Here is a 20,711-nt window from a genome sequence, read left to right as displayed (position 1 = left end):
GCTCTCTGAAGCAGAAGCCCTTTAAATTCCTGCTCTATCCCCTGAAGCAACTGGGAACTTTGGTTGTGCCTTACACACCAGAGGCACTCAAGTATGTACCGGGTCCAGCTATATTGAGTTCTGCTCCACAAGAGTCCTTTCCGCTGGAAGGAAAGTACTTCGAGGGTAGAGATAGCAAATTAAAAGGGATCATGATGGGATTTTGAAAAAAAAGTCTTAGAACACATGCAAAGTTCACACCAATGGCAGAAATATTTTACTTTCACAAGAGCCTCAGGCTTTAGTGAGGTCATGATGGAAAAGAGAAAACAAACCACACAATCTCTTTTTCCAGGTAAATAATAAATGAGCTAAAGAAGATGAACCTTTAAAAAAACAAATTCAATCATTTTGCCCCAGTCAGCTTGTAGAAAGTAAAACAAGAAATACGAACAACTCTGTTAACATGAAAGCATGAAGAGTCCTGATTATATAATTAGCCCCAGAAAAAGGTTTAAAATAATTCCTTCTTTTGTGAATTCACTTCCAAGTAATAGGAAGCAGGGTTAAAAATCACTTAGCTTTTCTTTAACCACAGGCTCCGAAAATGAATGACTGAAGGAATAAATGGATGAACTCAATAAAAACTGATGCAGGGTTCACTATAAACCAGTGCCTCTCCCCCTATCTGCAGGGAAATATTAAATACTTAAATTTAATTACTTCCTATCTGTTGCAGACTAATGTTCTCATAAAACACACTAAAAAGGCTGCAGCAATGTCTAAAGTTTGGTGCACCCTTCTCCACCTGTCATGGATCCAAGAACCAACTTTGCAAACAGGCAGCCATCTGCTGGTTCCCCAAATCCACCCACATTCGACACAGCACCAAAGGCAGGGAACGGGAGGATATACGCCTACCTTCTGCTCCTGCACCTCAAACACTGCTTCATGGACGCTGCACGCAAAAAGGGAGGTAGGCAGGTCACTTAAATCCATCATCTCTTCCAAATCCTCTTCATTTTCACCAAAAATCATGTCTTCTTCCTCTTGGTCACTGCTACAGAGATCTGACTGGCTATCACTCCAAGATTTCATAGTGTCCCTCAGCACTGTCCCCTCAAAGCAGGTCTTTTCCGTTTTTAAAGTTCTAAGGTGTCTACCAGGCATCTACTGTTTAAAAAAAAAAAAAAAAAGAAAACAACAGATAAGACTTTGAAGGCCCAGTAATGTTCCCATCAATTCTCAAGACAGCAATCATCAAATGACACAATTTTACTCAGGAAAGATCAATCAACTCATTAGAGTCCTCACAAATGAATTCTACATATACTGATTTGATTTGCTTAGCATACTTTATGCAAGGTATTTCAACAGCAGTGGCATAATACCAAAAAAAAAAAAAGAAGCCCAAAGTGTTCTAGTGAAATGGGGTGTGGTGGGGGGTGGGGGATACAGCCTGAGATACTATCAACACGCACATCAGTTTCCAAGCAGAAGGAAGAAAAATGTGAACCAGAGCTGCCTTCGCCTGTTTGTTTGGGTGTTAGGTCTACAACACTGGAACTCGCACAGCAGAATAAAACCCACGCTCGTTCACTCACCATCTGCATCCTGAAATACGGTCTGTGATGAGCTGACTTTACGTTTTTCACCGCTTTGTTCCTTTTGACTATGCTCTCAAAGAACCAAGCGACGCAGAAACAAAAGTTCTATATAAAGTTGGTCTTCGCTAATATCAGAAATATTTCTAATAGGGAAAATCGGACGTAGAAGACAATTAAAAAGATCTCCTTTTTTCTGAATGTGTAAAAATCAGGAATTTTAACCCCAAAGCATGGAGCTGTCAGCGTCTCATGGTTAACCTATGGGACCATCTACGCGCATTTTTGTCGCTTCTGATGAACTCCATACATGCACCATCATAACACTGACATGACACATTCAAGATGCTGGATTTTAAGCCATATCTATCAGGCACAGAAAAGTTAAGGTAGTATGATTATTACTACCTCAGTGTTACCTTATTTGTGATTTTTCTCTTTTATTTCAAAGAACATGAAGTTGCAAATATATTCCTTATATAGAATACAGTACAGAATGTAATTATGGGAAAACAGTGATTTTTCTCCCCCCTGTTATTCCACTATTATCAAGCAGGGAAAACAGTGATTTTCTTTCCCCGTTATTCTACTATATCACTTCCACTAAATGTAAAAAGTAAAACCTCAGCGTTCCCTTGGTGGCTCAGCGGTTAAGAAACCCGACTAGGATCCATGAGGATGTGGGTTCGATCCCTGGCCTTGCTCAGTGGGTTAAGGATCCGGTGTTGCCGTGAGCTGTGGTGTAGGTTGCAGATGAGCCTTGAACCCCGTGTTGCTGTGGCTGTGGTGGAGGCTGGCCCCTAGCCTGGGAACTTCCATATGCAGCAGGTGTGGCCCTAAAAAGACAAAATGAATAAATAAAAGTAAAATCTCTCCTTGTTTTCATAAACATTTTCCAAATGCCTACTGCACGCCAAGTGCAGGGAGCTACGAGATGACCGACTCTGTTGCTACCCTCACGGAGTTCCCCCCAAAGCAAAGAGTTTCTTCTCCTCAACAACGCCAAGCACTCCAAAAGGACCTTGTGCCATTAAGCCGCTCCTACACTTTTAAAAAATTTCTCCGGCTCCACCCATCCCTTCTCCTCAGCAAACACGCCACTTGGAGGCTCCGCGCCCCACCGGGGCCAGCCTTGCACAGAGAAACCCTTCGCTCTGCAGCTGACCCGCCCCGCCAGCTACCTCTCTGTTCCGCTGCATGCTTCCTGCCAGCCGCCTGGAAGGAGGAATCCACTCAGTCCAGAAACTCCTGGACTCGGTGCCGCCGGACCCCTGCCACCGCTTCCTGGCTGCAACTGCCTGTGTGGGACAGCGACAGCTTCCTGGGGCCTCAGCCTGTGTCTGCAGCTGAGACCCCCGCCCACCCCCGCACTGCCGGGCCTCTCGGGGGCCCTGCCCTCCGGCCTCTCCTCCCTCCCCAACGATCCTTCCCTGTCACTGGCTGCTCTTTCTCCACCCACCCTTCACGGCTCCGTCTCTCTGAGGTTTAACCCCAACCTCTTCCTCATCTTCCCCTTCCTGGGTGGTTCTATCCACACCCGGGCATGCACCCGCTTCACAACCATGTGTCTCAGCTTGGTTTCCTGCTTCCCTGCGGGTCACACACAGCACATGTGTAGCAACACAGTCTCTCGATTCAGACAACTATTCATAAGGCAGAAAGGATGTCACCAAGGTGGAGGGGGAAGCCAGGGCAGAATCTTGGGCACTGGAGGGGATGGAGGTTTGAGAAACTACACAACCGACCGAGAGACTCTGCCCCCCAGGACCCTCGGGCATTCGTGCACTAACAATCACTGCGGTGATTTACACCCAGGCTCCGCCTCTCTCGCCTGAGATCTAGACTTGGGTTTTGAGCTTTCCATTGAATCTATCTATCTGGGTGGCCCACGGGTACTCCAGTTGTTTTATTTATTTTTAGCCTTTTCTAGGGCCACACCCTCGGCATATGGAGGGTCCCAGGCTAGGGGTCGAATCGGAGCTGTGGCCACCGGCCTACACCAGAGCCACAGCAACACGGGATCCGAGCTGCATCTGCGACCTACACCACAGCTCACGGCAACGCCGGATCCCCAACCCACTGAGCAAGGCCAGGGATCGAACCCGCAACCTCATGGTTCCTAGTTGGGTTCATTAACCACTGAGCCACGACAGGAACTCCCCACTCCAGTTGTTTTAAACTTATTCCTCTAAGTAGACGATTGCGCTAGAAACCTCCAATCAGAAAGGGGCTTGGGGCTTGGCGCAGAGAAATGATATCTCATTACGACTGTCATTGTCATCTTTTCTTCAAGAGGGAGCTGTCAGGCAGAGCCCTAGCTTTCAGAGCACTTTGTTCATTTCTCTCTTATGCACTTATGATGATTTGTTTACAGATCCCTCCTAGCTACCAGAGTGTGAGTGCCTCTGAACCCCCGTCCCTGGCACAGTCTCTAGCTCACAGGATACGCGTAATGAGGACTGCTGAACGGGAGCAGATAGCATTGTGTTTACCCCTCTGACACGGCAGCACGAAGGAAAATTTAATTCTGCAAGAGATTAGAGGCAGCTTCCCAAAAGAGGTTATGGATGGACTTAAAGGAGGAACAGAATTTCAGCAGGAAGAGAATGGGGGTTCCTCCAGGCGAAGCCAACAGTTCACAGACAGAGGCAGGAAGACAGGAAGGTGAGCAGGCGCAAGACGACGGGATCCAGCGTGGCCAGAGGGTACTGTGTACCGTGTTTGGTGGGGATGCCGTGAAACAAAGTGAGAGAGGCAGGTATGGGCCAGGCTGCCTGGAAAGCAGGGTTACCGAGTTATGACATAAAGATCAGTGTCAGCATGGCACTGAAGGGCTGAGGCAGGGAAATGATGATATAAACCAATGCAATTTAACTTCGGTATCACGAAGACTGGGCTGTCTTTATCTCTCTTCTCTTGTCTTTATCTCTCTTCTCTTGGAGACGCCAATCCTCCCTCCTCTCACTGAAAAGAGGTGAGGAAAACACTGGGCCTGGTTGGAGGGTTGGGGAGCTCTGAATGGCTTGATTTGAGAAATGTGAGAAAAGTCAAGCTATTTTTGATGAGATTTTCTGTTTGTTTCAAGTTCCCTCCTTCAACCTTTAAAAAGAATTAAAAAAAAAAAAAAAAAAAGAGTTCCCATCATGGCATAGAGGAAACAAATTTGACTAGGAACCATAAGGTTGTGGGTTCGATCCCTGGCCTCGCTCAGTGGGTTAAGGACCTGGTGTTGCCGTGAGCTGTGGAGTAGGTCACAGATGCAACTCGGATCCTGCATTGCTGTGGTGTAGGCCAGTGGCTACAGCTCCGATTAGACCCTTAGCTTGGAAACCTCCATAAGGTTGTGGGTTCGATCCCTGGCCTCGCTCAGTGGGTTAAGGACCTGGTGTTGCCGTGAGCTGTGGAGTAGGTCGCAGATGCAACTCGGATCCTGCATTGCTCTGGTGTAGGCCAGTGGCTACAGCTCCGATTAGACCCTTAGCTTGGAAACCTCCATATGCCACGGGTGCGGCCCTCAAAAGATAAAAGACAAAAAAAAAAAAAAAAAAAAAAAAAAAATCAGAGCACAGGAAACAATCTTTTACCTGACTTAAAAAAAAATTCTTAGAATGTTACACCTTCATTTCCTGTTTTTGATCTTCATTTTGGGGTAAATTTTTCTTCTGCTATAATTTCAAACAGAAAAGTTGGAAGAATAGTACAAGGAATTCCCATATCCCTTCTTCCTGGAGTTACTTACCAATGACCTACATTTTAGCCCATTTTAAAAATCATCCTCTCATTTTTTCACATATACATTTTTCCCCCCAAACCACTGGGACTAAGATAAAGTATGCCCCCTTTACTCTCAAATACTTTGGTGAATAAGAACAAGATCAGGGGAATTCCTATCATGGCTCAGCGGAAACAAACCTGACTAGTATCCATGAGGACGCAGGTTCGATCCCTGGCCTCACTCAATGGGTTAAGGATCTGGCGTTGCCATGAGCTGTGGTGTACGTCACAGACACGGCTCAGATCTGGTGTTGCTGTAGCTGTGGCATAGGCTGGCAGCTAGAGCTCTGATTCAACCCCTAGCCGGGAACCTCCATATGCCGCAGGTGCAGCCCTTAAAAAAAAAAAAAAAAGAACAAGATCATTTTCTTATATAAAAACCAATGAATTCAATATTGATATAATCCTATTATCTAAATCAGTCTATTTTCAGATTTTGTCAGTTATCCCCTATAATACCTTTAGAGGTATTTTCCCTTTGATTTTTTTATACTATTGCTAAAGTATTTGCCTTTTCTCCCAAGATAGCTCAATCATCTTTATAGCATTGCTACATTTTCTTCACTTATACATTACTATATATTTGATACGCTTTAAAAGGATGGATTGATGAAATACCACAGTTAACTAAAATCAAGTTTCAGGAGTTCCCATCGTGGCTCAGTGGTTAACGAATCTGACTAGGAACCATGAGGTCGAGGGTTCGATCCCTGGCCTTGCTCAGTGGGTTAAGGATCTGGCGTTGCCGTGAGCTGTGGTGTAGACTGCAGACACAGCTTGGATCCCACATTGCTGTGGCTCTGGCGTAGGCCAGCGGCTACAGCTCTGATTGGACCCCTAGCCTGGGAACTTCCATATGCTGAGGGAGCGGCCCCAGAAAAGGCAAAAAGACAAAAAATAAGATAAAATAAAATAAAAACAAGTTTCAACAGTCTATCTCAGAGAGATTCAGGCTCCATAATCAGACTTTTTTGGATTTAAACTCTGCTCCCCACCCCCAGTACTTTATATTAGGTAAATATAATTATTTTGCCTCCTTTTCTGTTTCCTCAGCTATAAAATGGGCATAACAATACTCCTTATCCAGTAAGGCTGTGAGAAATATTAAACGAGAATACACACTAAGTGCTCAGAATGATGCCTTGCATATAGCTGGTGCTCAGTAACTAATTACATTTACACAGGCACAATCTATGTCAATGTACTGTTGGGTTTAAAGGATCCCAATGATATCAGAACCTTGGGGGAGTTTATATTAAAAGAACAAAATGAGAAAAATACACACCCAAATGATCTAATTCCAGGCAACAAAAAGGATACAAAAATTAAACTAACACTTTGTATCATTTTAAGCAAACTGTTCAGTCACAGACCTATCAATAAAATCAGCTCCAGAACAACCACTGGCAGTAGTAACATGGCTCCAGTATGAAATCACTTAAAGATTTAAAAACAGAGCTAGCTGGAAAGAGCACGTGGTACACTTTTTAAGGGCCTCAAAGAATTTTATGCTGTGATTCAGCGCACACAATATTAGAGACATTATCTTTCAGATAATGGTTTTCATGCTAAAGGCTTGCCCTGAGATTTTTTGGGGACATAGCTTAAGTCAACATCGTCAACAATTTCATGATTTTCTGAAATCATAAATGCAGCTAGATTTGAATAGAGCGACATGATCAGAGTCAGCAAGTGGAAAAACAATCCTAGCACATCTGTAAAGAAATAGGCTTATAAGGTAACTCAGCTGGTACTTAAAAAGCAGTTTGGTTTTAGTAAGGCAAAGAAAAAAAAAGTGCAACCCTTCTACGCTGCTATTACTGGAGTTGTTGCTAACTCTGCCTCCCTCCAACTCCTCTAAGACTACACGTCTCTCAGTTTATTAACTCGGGGAAATATTGACTGGTTCAATGGAAAGGGCTGCAGAGGGCTGAACCAATATCCAGCAGCTTCGCTAAAGCAAAGGTCTGTGTTAATCAGGGTTTAGCATCATTTCCAGTGCAACTGTGGCTGTGGCTGGCTTCTGGCAAATTGTTTCTTCATGGAAACATCAAATGAGTGGAAAACTCCAAGGAGCATGACCATCTGCTCTGCTACAAGCCTTGTGACAAAAGTAATTCATCAAGACAAACTGTCAAGCACGCAGGTTTGCCTTTGCACTTTAAATTCTGATCAGGAGAAGATAAATTCCTCCTACTCCTCCAGGATGTGTTTTTCCTTTGCTTTTTAGGCTCTCACCTGCGACCTATGGAAGTTCCCAGGCGAGGGGTCAAATTGGAGCTGAAGCTGCTGGCCTACACCACAGCCATGGCAATGGTGGATCCAAGCCTCATCCATAACCTACACCACAGCTCATGGCAACACCAGATCCTTAACCCACTGAGTGAGGCCAGGAATCAAACCTGCATCCTCATGGATACTAGTTGGGTTTGGTACCGCTGAGCCACAATGGGAACTCCCATCCTCCAGGATTTAAAAAAAAAAAATTCCAAAACAGTATGCTTCTCAACTTGGTGAATATTTAAAATACCTTAGCTAGATGCACTTTATTATTTTTATTGATGTGCTCAAAATGCTACTGATCAATACTGTAAGCAAACGAGTACCCATTTCCAGTTCTACAAGTGTCCTGCTGAATAACCGTGGAAAACTCATTTGGCTTTTAATACTACGTTTGTTCTCTTACATTTAAAAAAAAAAAAAAAGGAAAATACTCACAGATGCTGTTGAACTACTAAATCCTTTTTAAGGATAAACAAGGTCCTATTGCATGGCACAGGGAATTATATAATCAGTATCCTATAGTACACCATAATGGAAAAGAATATGAAAAAGAATATATATGTATAACTGACACACTTTGCTGTATACTAGAAACTAACATTGTAAATCAGTAAAAAAAAAAAAATTTAATTCACTAATGAAATAATGGGAATGCCGAAAAAAAATTCCTTTTAAAAATTCCTAAATTACAGGAGTTCCCTCACTGTTCAGTGGGTTAAGGACCTAGCATTGTCACTGCTGTGGCTCTGGTTAAGCCTGTGGCACAGGTTTGATCCCTGGCCCAGGAACTTCTGCATGTCAAGAGTGTGGCCAAAAGAAAAACAAAAACAAAACCCCCAAAACTTCTTTTTTATTTTATTATTTATTTTATCACATCTGTAGTTGTATAATGATCATCACAATCCAATTTCACAGGATTTCCATCCCACAACCCCCAAACCTCTAAATTATAAATTTAGACTAAGTTTCTCTTTAAAAACAAAAACAAAAACAAAACAACTCTCAGGATTTTCAATGTGGGGGGTTCCTAATAGGCAGCAAGCCAGCCTCTCTCTCTTCTCCATCCTCCTCATTCACCAGTTACAGGCAGAACCTTAGACTTTTTAGTAGCTGTGGTAAAAGAAAAAAAAAAAAAAAAAAATGGTGCAAGCGTAAAGCAAAATAGGTAAAAATTAGATTTTTGAATCTCCTATGTTTCAATGACCTATTCCCTCTTTTCACAGATAATCTAGAATTGGTCCTATTATAATTATTGAGGTTCAGTGAAGTACTTGTCAGCAGAGAGAGAAATAACGAAAACCAACTGTCAGAACACATGAAAACAATAGGTTTTAAAGTATAATTGGGGAGTTCCCGTCGTGGCGCAGTGGTTAACGAATCCGACTAGGAACCATGAGGTTGCGGGTTCGGTCTCTGCCCTTGCTCAGTGGGTTAATGATCTGGCATTGCCGTGAGCTGTGGTGTAGGTTGCAGACGCGGCTCGGATCCCGAGTTGCTGTGGCTCTGGTGTAGGCCGGTGGCTACAGCTCCGATTCGACCCCTAGCCTGGGAACCTCCATATGCCGTGGGAGCGGCCCAAAGAAATAGCAAAAAGACAAAAAAAAAAAAAAAAAAAAGTATAATTGAAGTAGAGATATAAAGATTGACGCTATTTGTTTTGCCATAGGTAATTCATTGCCCTTCACTATCATCTCTACATTCTGGAGGAAAAGTGGAGATCCACTGTCTGACCTCCACCTTCTGTGGTCATTTGGGTCTAAATAACAAATGATGTTGAACTTCAGAGCTCCCATTGTCTTACAGGCTTCAGCCTAATGGATTTGCAAATCGTACTGTTTTTCATGATGTTTCACCCAAATTTTTCAACCAACATATACCGGCTAGTACCATACAAAATTTAGACTGATTCATAACCCTTAATGGGCGCATGTTTAAAAGCTTTACAAATGTGACAATTCCATTGTGGGGAAAAATCTTGGGTTTCTGAAAACCACTGGAATCTCTTCAAAGAAAAGATTTCCCAAGTGCTAAAACATAACGCTGACAGCATGGCTAAAGACGGGCCTCTGAGTTTACAGGCCTTTCACCATCCACCTGCATCAAGTCTATGTCTAGAAAAGCAATATAAAATCCCCACCAAAAAGCATGAACTTGTGTTATACCACAAACATCTATATTCTGAGTCTCAATACTGTGTTTTTATAATTTAGTATGCTGAACCGGAGCTAATGGAACAGTCTTAAAATTAATCATTTTAAATCCTATGTAATCAGAGCTACAAATAAGTAAATCGCTTCTCCCATCAAATGGTACATCAGAGACTTGCAGGAAAAGCAGAGACCTCTATTAAAAGTTCAAATAAACGTGGTGTGCTAGGTAACTTTCAAAAAGAGGAAGCGAATACTTTTGGCTTTGAGCACTACACCGAAACATCACTTTTAACAATCCCAGTCTGTATCTGCAACACGGATCTGAACTGCTTCCTACTCTAGACTCCTAATCCCTGAAGGAGACGATCTGATTCTGCACGGAAGCTGGGACGAGGCAACCCGAAAACAGACCACTCTTGCTCCATGGGTCCAGGCAGTAAACGGAGCAGACAGACAAGTTTCAAGAAGTTATCGAATAGGTCATACGATGGTTACCTGGGCATCACGGAGAAAGGAGAGCAAGAAAAAAAAGGAGGGCTTCCAACTTCTGGCCACCCTTGTTTTGTTTTTTGTTTTTTTTTTTACTGACCGCACCCTTCTGCTTTCAGGAGCAGGTTGGGCCTTCAGCTTTTCAAAAGTCAAACAGGTGTTGGGAGAGAGAACATTTTTCTAGGTTTGTTTTCTAAGACACCACACCAGAGCTGCCAGAGAAGACCCTGGACGCGAGAGGGGCTGAACCTGGGTGGCAAAGGCGCAGCATCTCTGAAGTATGGGGCACAGGAGCGCCCACCCATCCCGGGCACCTGTGGACCGTTTCTTTTTTTTTTTCTTTCCTTTTTTTTTTTTTTTAACTTTCTGCACGCGATGCCCCCCACCCTCCCCAGTGCCGGCTGCTGAGCCTGCTCGGAGAAGCAGGCGCCGGCCCCACCCTGCGAAGGGGAGACTCACCTGCGCGCATGGCGGGCGCAGGAAGGCAGGAAGGCAGGGAGAGGCCGGACGCGCTGCAAAGTGTCCAAGGAGCCACGAAGGTCCGGTCCTGGGGAGGCGCAGCGGACGCCAGCGGGGTAAGAGTCGGTGCCGCGCCGGCCGCCAGCAGCCTCGCCGCCACGCCCTCGACGCCGGCGGGAGCTGCCGCCTTGGCGGGGGCGCGAGCGGCGTCTAGGCAAGAAAAGCGGCCGGCGCCGCGCCCGCCCGGCTCCGCGCGGCTCCGCCCCGCCTCCGCCTCCGCCTCCGGCGAGCCCGCGCAGCGCAGGCGCCCGAGGTCGGCCGCCGGGGGGCGTGCGGGGGCCCAGACGCCGGCAGGAAGCGGCCCCGCCTCTCGCGTGCCGCCGTGGGGCTGGCGGGGGCGGGGGGGGCCGCGGGAGAAGGTCTAGCCGCGCTCGCGCGCGCGCGCGCGCGCACTTGGCACGCAGCCTGGGGTTTTCTCTTTACAGGCTTGTGAGGGGCTTGGGCGGTTGTCGTAGGGCGGATTCTTTAGGTGCCCCCGACGACGGGACCTTTGGGTATCTTCTTGTCTTGCGCCATGACTAGAAATAGCTTAGCTCCTTTTCCTGCCTGGCCCCATTGTGTCGTCGCAAGGAGTAGGAATATGAACGTTTACTGAGGGCCAGCTACTATGTACACTGCACCGCGTGCTTTGCAAGATTTACCTCGTTTAACCTCACAGCAACCAGCGAACCGAACGTCATTATCCTCCTTTTATAGATGAGCAGGGCGCCCAAGTGCTTAATTGCCCGAGGAGAGGCAGCTAGTTAGGGGGCTGAGCTGTAGGTTGCATCGGAGTGGGTGCTATTCCTTATCCTGGGTCCTGAACCACTATCGGATTTTGCTGCCTCCACCCACCCCTCCTCTTCATCGTTTGTACAATGCTAATAATATTTACATTTCTAATGCTTATTTCCCGTTTGCAGAATAGTTTCAGGGCGGTCTTGCTTGCTTCTCTGAGAAGCCTTGGAAGACAGTAGGGCATAATTATGCCTATTTTACCAACAGAAAGACGAAGGGCCTAAGCTGTTCAATGAGTTGTCCAAAGTTACAGTAGTAGGACTGGGGCTTCCTTTTCTTTTTTAGAAAATTTATTATTATTTTTCTTACAAGGTACCTGAGCCAAGCTTGGAAGGGAGCCTGTGTCCCCTTAGTTCCCGGACAAGGAAACAGAGGCACAGAACAGGAAAGGAATTTGTCTTAAGGGTGTGCATTTAGAAGAAAATCAGCTCTGATCTCTCACACATAGCCCCCTCTGAGGCAAAGTGAAGCAAACTGAAGGTCAATGTCAGTGCTGTCAGGCACTCAGTACCTGGGATCTGGGTCAGGAAGAAGGGTTAAAGTCTGTAAAATACGTCTAATGTCTGTGAGGTTTAGACTAACGAAGCAGTTGCATTACGGTCACTCTTTAGCAGTTGACCTGGCACAGTCACAGAGACAGGTCCAGTGGATCACCCCTCTTGCTTCCTGTTTACTGCTTCTCTTGTTTCTGCTGTTTCCATCTCTGTTGCCCTTTGCTCCCCACCAAGGACTCCCTTTCACTCAAATGTTTACTAAGAGCTGCTTCTTGAGTTAAGGTCATCCTAAGAACCACAGTAAATTTTCCTCTCTACATTTCTTGAGTACAGCAACTTCTGCAAAAATTGAGTTTTTTGGGTCAAATGAGTTTGGAGACTGCTGCATTCTGTACCCCTGCTTGGGATCCATAGTGCATCTTAACACAGAAGTGCTTCTGGGACGTCCTAAAGTTAAAAGACTGGTTTAGCTTTGTTTAACTCAGGACGTCCCTGAGGTATTAAGCCTTATGCTGGGTACTGGGCTTGCAAGGGTAAGGGCCACACAAATCTACCCCTTTAGGAACTCACAGATAGGGAAGACAGAGAAGCAAACCACTAATTGTTTTTTTTTTATTATTATTAATAATTTTTTTATTTTCCCACTGTACAGTAAGGGGGTCAGGTTATCCTTACATGTATACATTACGCAAACCACTAATTGTGAAACCATTTGGGATATACACCAATAGAGGCATTTGCAAAATACTGACAAAATGGCAGCAGAAGAGAGCAATTCTGCGTGGAAAACTGAGGGAAGGCTTTACATTAAAAGGATATTTCTAGGTGGAGAATATGGAAAAGGGCATTCCACAGGGGGGAAAAAAAGCATATTTAGAGATATATAGGTATGCCTTTGCATTGGTCTTTGGGTTAAGTATTAAATATTATTTGAAAGATATTTTTTTCTGTATGCGGTACATCACTCGAACTGGGTTAAACAACAGTTGGAATTCATTGACTTCTGTAACTCAGAAAATTTGGGGGCTTCAGGCATGGCTTGATCTAGGAGCTTAAAAGTATGACATCAGGATTTAGTCTTTGTTCTCCATTTCATAACGCTATTTTCCAATGTGTTGAATTTAATCTTAGGCTACCTTTCCCCATGAGATGGCAGAATTACTGCTTACAACCTCAGATCTTATCCTTTGAGAAAAAGGAAAGACAGTTCCTTTTTTTCAATGCTATCCATAAAAGTCCCAGGACTTCATTTTGTTAGTTTAACTTGAGTTACTTGTGCATCATTAAGCCACTCTCTTCAGAAGGGGTATGGAATATTCTGACAGCCCAGATTGAGGGTCATGTGCTAACCTTTAGAGCTAAGGTATGGTCGCGCCCCCTCCTTTTTTTCTTTTTAGGGCCACATCCATGGCATATGGAGGTTCCCAGGCTAGGGGTCAAATCAGAGCTACAACTGCCGGCCTATGCCACAGCCACAACAACACTGGGTCTGAGCCATGTCTGCTACCTACACCACAGCTCATGGCAACCCTGGATCCTTAACCTACTGATCGAGGCCAGGGATTGAACCTGTGTCCTCATGGATGCTAGTCAGTTTCATTTCTGCTGAGCCACTGCGGGAACTACAAAGGTATTATTATTATTATTACTCCACAGGCCCTTTCCCTGCTGGGTCACTGCAGGTTGGCTTCTACTGCCCCTCTTCATACAGGTCCATCTCCTGGTTCTGGTAAAGTCTCCCTTCTCTTGGCCTAGAAGTGGTAATAGCTCCCTCCTGCTGGCAGCCTCAGCACATAAGACCATTGTTCCTTCTTATTTCCTTCAACCCTGCCCACACATTTGTTTATAACCTTTACCAAACTCACCTTGGATTAATCTTCTGCTGGAATCCTGGTGGTTACAGTCACCAAAGATAATTCAAGTTTCTGTTACTGAAAGACAGGGAAATGAATGAAGAGCAGCCTACATCGATAAGATAGCGATGCTGGTTTGGGAGTTTGGGAGAGCTGTTGCAGTAAAGCAGACTAGAGATGACCATGGCTCGGACAAGGGTTATAGGGAAGGAAGTGGTGAAAAAAATAGTATGTTTCTGATATTTAAAGGGAAAAGTTTACAAAATTTACTGATGAATTATACATAAGTTATGAGCCTTAGAGAGGAGTTGGGACGGAAGCAGCTGGAAGAAATAGGTCTGGAGCCTAGCAGTGGGCTCAGACCACGCGTAGTGATTGTGGAAGGAGATGTGCTGGGTGGTGGAAATCACTGTCTCAGGTGAGATGGCCCAGGAGGAGCATGTGGGGAAAAACACAAAAAGGGCAGAGGGCAGAATTCAGAACATCAATCTTTTTTTTTTTTTTTTTTTTTTTGGCTGCGCTCATGGTGTGCAGAATTTCCCAGTCCAGGGATTGAACCCGAGCCAGCGGTGACAATGCCAAATCCTTAACCACTGGGCCACCAGGGAATATCTTTTTTTTTTTTTTAAATAACATCAATCTTTATAGCGCGGGCGGAAGAGGAGGTGTCATCTTGTATCCATTAACGAGGTTGTGAACTACATGAGTGGAATCTTCCACATCTTCCCTCTTATCATTGTATCCACATGTGTAATAAATGCTTGTTATGAATGAACTTTCTGTAATTTCACATTTCTTTCGTTCTTTTTTTCTTTTTGGCCTCCGCTTGGCATATGGAGTTTCTGGGCCAGGAATCAGATCTGAGCCGCAGTCTCGACCTAAGCTGTGTCTTTTTTTTTTTTTTTTTTTTTCTATTTCTTTGGGCCGCTCCTGCGGCATACAGAGGTTCCCAGGCTAGGGGTCGAATCGGAGCTGTAGCCACTGGCCTATGCCACAGCCACAGCAACGCAGGATCCGAGCCGCGTCTGCAACCTACACCACAGCTCACGGCAACGCCGGATCATCAACCCACTGAGCAAGGGCAGGGACCGAACCCGCAACCTCATGGTTCCTAGTCGGATTCGCCAACCACTACGTCACGACGGGAACTCCTCGACCTAAGCTGTGGCTGTGGCAACAGCGGAGCCTTAACCCACTGTTCCTGGCCAGGGATCGAACCTGCGTCCCAGCGATCCCAAGACACTGCTGATCCTGTTGCGCCACAGCGGGAACTCCTGTAGTTTCACGTGTCTAACACTCCCTCCTTCTTCTCCTCACCATTGTGAGATTTGAGTTACAGGCAGAGAAAAAAAAAGAGAGAGAAACTGATCCCTGTGGCTCAACCCATGTGCCCAGGTTGATAAGCATTTTGCTGTCCTGAAAAACTTAAGTAGGACCTGTCAGATAATGCTTCAGATCCTGAGGCGTTCATCTCTTGCTTTGCAGGAGAATTTCCAGACTGGCGATCTCATTTTAGATTGTTATTCTCATTTGAGTAGTCTTAAAAGGATATTTTGAAAAATCCGTGTTAGGTTTGTGCCGTGAAATTCGTAGAAATGATAAAAGATCTCCATCTTACACTCCAGTGTTGCTGGTAGAATGTAAAAAGAGGCTACCAATTTTTGGAAACTATATGCCAGTTTTTCAAGCTAAATGTACCCCAACCCTGAGATTCAGAAATTCCACTTTTAGGAGTTCCCATTGTGGCTCTGTGGGTTAAGAACCCAACATAGTGTCTGTGAGAATGTGGGTTCACAATTCCTGTCCTTGCTCAGTGGGTAAAGCATCCAGCGTTGCTGTGAGCTGTGGAGTGGGTCTCAGATGAGGCTCAGATCCCGAGTTGCTGTAGCTCTGGCATAGGCTGGCAACTGCAGCTCTGATTCGACCCCTAGCCTGGGAACTTCTATATGCTACAGGTGCGGCCCTAAAAAGCCCACACACACACACACAAAAAGAAAGAAAGAAATTCCACTCCTAGATATACATTCAAGAGAAATGTCAGCAAAGGCTCAAAGAGGAGGTTGTGTAAGAATACTTTTAACATCTTTATTCATGATATCCCCAAACTGAAATATTCTAGATGTCCATCCAAAGAAGAATGGATAAACAAATGAAGCAATCAGTTCCATTCAAACAATGGAATACTACACAGCCATAAAAAGAATGACCTAGTGATACACATAGCAACATAAATAAATCTCAAAAAAATTGTTGGGCCAAAGAAGGCAGACATGAAGTTCGAGAGAAGGCCAAACTAATCCATGGTGATCAGCAGCAGAATAGTGGTTGCATCTGAAGGACAGAGATTGGTTGGAAGGGGTCCCAAAACAACACTCAGGGGACATTCATATTTGTTGGATTTCTATTTACCAGGCACTGTTCTGTGCATTGAAAAGCTTGTGGTGAAGAAAACAGACCAGGCCTCTGCTTTTAAACAGATGTACCTCAGTTCTTTTCACTGCTGTAGAGCATCGATGCATTTTATTTTATTTATTTGCTTTCTTGACAGCAGCAGCAGCTCGATGTGGGATCTCACGTCCCAGAACAGGGATTGAACCTGGGCACAGTGGTGAAAGCATCAGTCCTAACCTCTAGACCACCGGGGAACTCCCCATCAATGCATTTTAAATAGGAAACAAAAAAGTGCCTTCTTTTTAAATATAGCCAATGACAAATCTGAGGAACTTCTTTCTCCATTTTTCTTTTTTTTTTTTTTTTTGTCTTTTCTAGGGCCACACCTACGGCATATGGAGGTTCCCAGGCTAGGGGTTGAATTGGAGCTGTAGCCGCCAGCCTACACCTCAGCCACAGCAACGCCAGATCCAAGCCGTGTCTGTGACCTACACCACAGCTCACGGCAACGCTGGATCCTTAACCCACTGAGCAAGGCCAAGGATGGAACCCGCAACCTCCCGGTTCCTAGTCGGATTTGTTAACCACTGAGCCACAACAGGAACTCCCCTTCTCCATTTTTCAGTTGCTGGTGGGAAGGCAGCCAAATGCAGTAGAAAGAATATGTATAGGCTTCAGGAAGTCAGCTCCACCATTCACTGGTTGTGTGATCTGAATTGAACCTCACTTTTCTCATCTGTTAAATGACACCAATGCTATCTGTATTGCAGGATTGTTTAATAAAGTGCCAGACATATCACAGACCTTCTGTAAATATTAATTGGTTTACAATCCGTTTACAAGTAAATTTTATTCAAGGCAGCAATGTGTTGCCTCCCTTGGAGCTAGGTTTGAATTAATATTTCCCAATGAGATACAAGCAAAAGGAAGCTGACTGAGCTGGGAGAGGTACCCTGTGCTCTTTTACTGTTCCTCTTTCTTCTGGCCTGTAGTGTGAATATGATAGCTGGAGCTCCAGCAGCCATTTTGGACCAAGAGGTAACCTTGAAGATGGAGGCCACATGCTAGGATGGGGGATCGGAAAGATGAGGATTCTGGATTCTTTGTGACACCGGAGTTGCCATACCAGCCCTGGGTTGCCTATATCCAGACTGCATTTACCTGGGAGAGAAATACTCTATACTGCTAGATGTCTGTTGCAGCCAAATGGGATTCCAACTGATATACCTTGTGAGTGACCCCACCATTCCTGTACTACTTTGCGTGGCATCTATCACAATTTTATTTTTTTAATTTAATTTAATTTTGGTCTTTTTAGACTTGCACCTGCAGCATATGGAGGTTCCCAGGCTAGGGGTTGAATTGGAGCTACAGCTGCCCGCCTACACCACAGCCATAGCAACTCGGGACCTGAGCCTCATCTGCAGCCTACACCACAGCTCACAGAAATGCCAGATCCTTTAACTCACTGAGTGAGGCCGGGGATTGAACCTGCATCCTCAGGGATAATAGTTGGAGTCTTAATCTGCTGAGCCGCAACGGGAACTCCTAAAATTGTGAGGTTTTTATTTTTTATTTTTTTTATTTTTAATTTTTTTTGTCTTTTTGTCTTTTTGTTGTTGTTGTTGTTGTTGCTATTTCTTTGGGCCGCTCCCGAGGCATATGGAGGTTCCCAGGCTAGGGGTTGAATCGGAGCTGTAGCCACCGGCCTACGCCAGAGCCACAGCAACTCGGGATCCGAGCCGCGTCTGCAACCTACACCACAGCTCATGGCAATGCTGGATCGTCAACCCACTGAGCAAGTGCAGGGACTGAACCCGCCACCTCATGGTTCCTAGTCGGATTCGTTAACCACTGCGCCACGACGGGAACTCCGAGGTTTTTTTTTAATTAAAGTATAGCTGATTTACAATGTTCTATCAATTTCTGCTGTACAGCAAGATGATCCAGTCATATATATATATATACATTCTTTTTCTAAGATTATCTTCTGCCATGATTGTGTTCTATCACAAGTGATGGGACATGTTACAACTTTCATTGAACAGTGAAAACATTACGCTAAGTGAAAGAAGCCAGTTACACTAGTCCACGTGTTATATGATTCCATTCATGTGAGAGTCCAAGACAGGGAAACCTAGACAGACAGAAGACAGAGGTCGCCCGTGGCTGGGAGGGCGCGGATGGGGGCATAAGGAGTATAGGGGGGTGGTAGCTCCAGGGCACATGGTTTTTTTTCCCTGATGGCCTAGCAGGTCAAGGATCCCATGTTGTCACTGCTGTGGCAAGGGTTCAGTCCCTGGCCTGGGAACTTCCACATGCAGCGGATGCAGCCAAAAAAAATTGTGGTACAGTATGCATAACATAAAATTGACCAGTTTATCCATTTTTAAGTATACAGTTTAGTGACATTAAGTACATTTGTGCTGATGTGCAACTATCACCATCCATTTCCAGAACATTTTCATCTTCCTAAGTTGAAATGCTCTGCCCAGTAAGCAGTAACTCCCCGTTCCCCCTCCTCCTGACTCCTGGCACCAGCATTCTGTACCCTCTGTCTCTATGAGTCTGACTACTCTAAGTGCCTTATATAAGTGGAATGGCCCAGGATTTGTCCTCTTGTACCTGTTTTTTTCACTTAGCATAATGGTTTCAGCTTTCAACCATACTGCAGCCTATGTCCGAATTTCCTTCCTTTGAAGGCTGGATCATATTCTGTTGTGTATACCCCAAATTTTGTTTCTCCATTGGTTAATGGACACTTGAGTTGATTCCCTCTTTTGGCTTCTATGACAATGCTGCTGGGAACACAGGTATTCAAAGATCTGAGGCCCTGCTTTCAATTCTTTTTTGTATACACCCCGAAGTGGCATTTCTGGATCATATGGTAACTCTATTTTTAAATTTTTGAGAAGTTGCAATACTGTTTTCCATCGTGGCTGCATCATTTTCCTGCTAGCAGTGTAAAGGCTTCCAGTTTTTCCGCATTCTCTCCAAAACTTATTTTCTTTTCAGGGTTTCTTTCTGAGGTGGTGAAAATGTTCTAAAATCGATGGTGGCGAAGGTTGCACATATCCAGGGATATACTAAAAACCACTGAATTGTACAATGCACATGCTTGACGTGTATGTGAATTATGCCAATAAAGCTATTTAAAAATAAATGTAGGGAGTTCCCATCGTGGCTCAGCAGTAACAAACCTGACTAGCATGCATGAGGATGTGGGTTTGATCCCTGGCCTTGCTCAATGGGTTAAGGATGGGGCATTGCCGAGAGCTGTGGTGCAGGATGCAGATGCAGCTCAGATCCCATGGTGCTGTGGCTGTGGTGTAGGCCAGCAGCTGCAGCTCCCAATTTGACCCCTAGCCTGGGAACTTCTGTATGCCCAGGTGCCGCTATAAAAAAGGGCGGGCACAGTAGACCTGGGCCCCAGACCTCTGAGGAGAGGGTGCTGATGTCTCTGAGGGGTTGCCATGCAGCTTGTTGTGCAAGAGTTAGAAAGAACTGCAAAACCCCATGCCGGCAGCTGCTGTGCTGGAGTGAAGCAGTGATGCTGGGTGATGTATTCAGGAACAGGAAACAGAGAGAGCAAGTCCCTTCTTCCTCCTGCAGCCTCAGTCTCCCTCTCTGGGAGCAGCTGGCAAAGCAGAAAGGCGGTTTCTGCCCTGGCCTCCCAAAGCAATTCCCTGGAAGGGTGGGTCTTTAGAGCTGAGAGAAAAGAGCCCAACGACATAAGGTCTTAATCAGCTTGGGCTGCTGTAACAAAACACCATAAACTGGGTGCCTTATCAACAACAGTCATTTATTTCTGAGTGCTGGAGGGTGGAAGTCCGAGATCGTTGTGCCAGATCATGATCAGGTGCTGGGGAGTGCCTTCTACCTGGTTTATGGATGTCTTCCTGTGTATCCTTGCAGGGTGGGGAGAGAGGGAGCCACCTCTCTGGTTTTTTTTTTTTCTTCCTTTTTTTTTAATATTAAAAAAACCAACCCAATTTATTTGTGTATGTATTTAGGTGTTTATTTATTTATTGTCTTCTTAGGGCTGCACCTGTGCCATATGGAAGTTCCCAGGCTAGGGGTTAAATTGGAGCTGTAGCTACTAGCCCACACCATCTGTGACCTATACCACAGCTCACAGCAATGCCAGATCCTTAACCCACTGACCAAGGCCAGGGTTGAACCTACATCCTCATGGATGCTAGTTGGGTTCATTACCACTGTGCCACAGTGGGAATTCCAGCTCTCCAGTCTTCTTATAAGGGCACTAATCCCATGCATGAGGGCTGCACCCTCATTACATAATTATGTCCCAAAGACCCCACTTCCTAATACTGTCACATTGGGATTAGAGTTTCAATGCATGAATTTGGGGGCCAAGCAAACATTTGTTTCAGTCCA

At 45.1% G+C, this 20,711-nt stretch overlaps 1 protein-coding gene across 4 annotated transcripts in view; it reads right to left on the bottom strand.

Annotated features, from left to right (window-relative positions):
• The window catches only part of RCAN3 (RCAN family member 3), a 40,136-nt gene extending 29,145 nt beyond the window's left edge, over positions 1-10,991 (bottom strand). For 2 of the 4 annotated variants that reach the window (XM_021095555.2, XM_084963377.1), the window contains exons 1-2: positions 10,739-10,991; positions 901-1,152 (exon numbers count right to left, since the gene is read on the bottom strand). In XM_021095555.2, the coding sequence (XP_020951214.1) occupies positions 901-1,149 (249 nt within the window). In that variant the 5' untranslated portion in view covers positions 1,150-1,152; positions 10,739-10,991. The remainder of the gene's footprint in view (positions 1-900; positions 1,153-10,738) is intronic. The other 2 variants (XM_021095553.2, XM_084963376.1) reach the window with 1 other exon arrangement.
• Between the last annotated feature and the right edge of the window lie 9,720 nt (positions 10,992-20,711).

The sequence above is a fragment of the Sus scrofa genome, chromosome 6 (assembly GCF_054392235.1).
Source record: "Sus scrofa isolate SSC_HxYL_T2T_F1_AM1 chromosome 6, Sscrofa_HxYL_maternal_Yorkshire_Landrace_v2.0, whole genome shotgun sequence".
Taxonomy (NCBI): domain Eukaryota; kingdom Metazoa; phylum Chordata; class Mammalia; order Artiodactyla; family Suidae; genus Sus; species Sus scrofa.
Note: the sequence above shows the minus strand (reverse complement) of the source record. Positions and strands in the feature narration are given on the sequence as shown.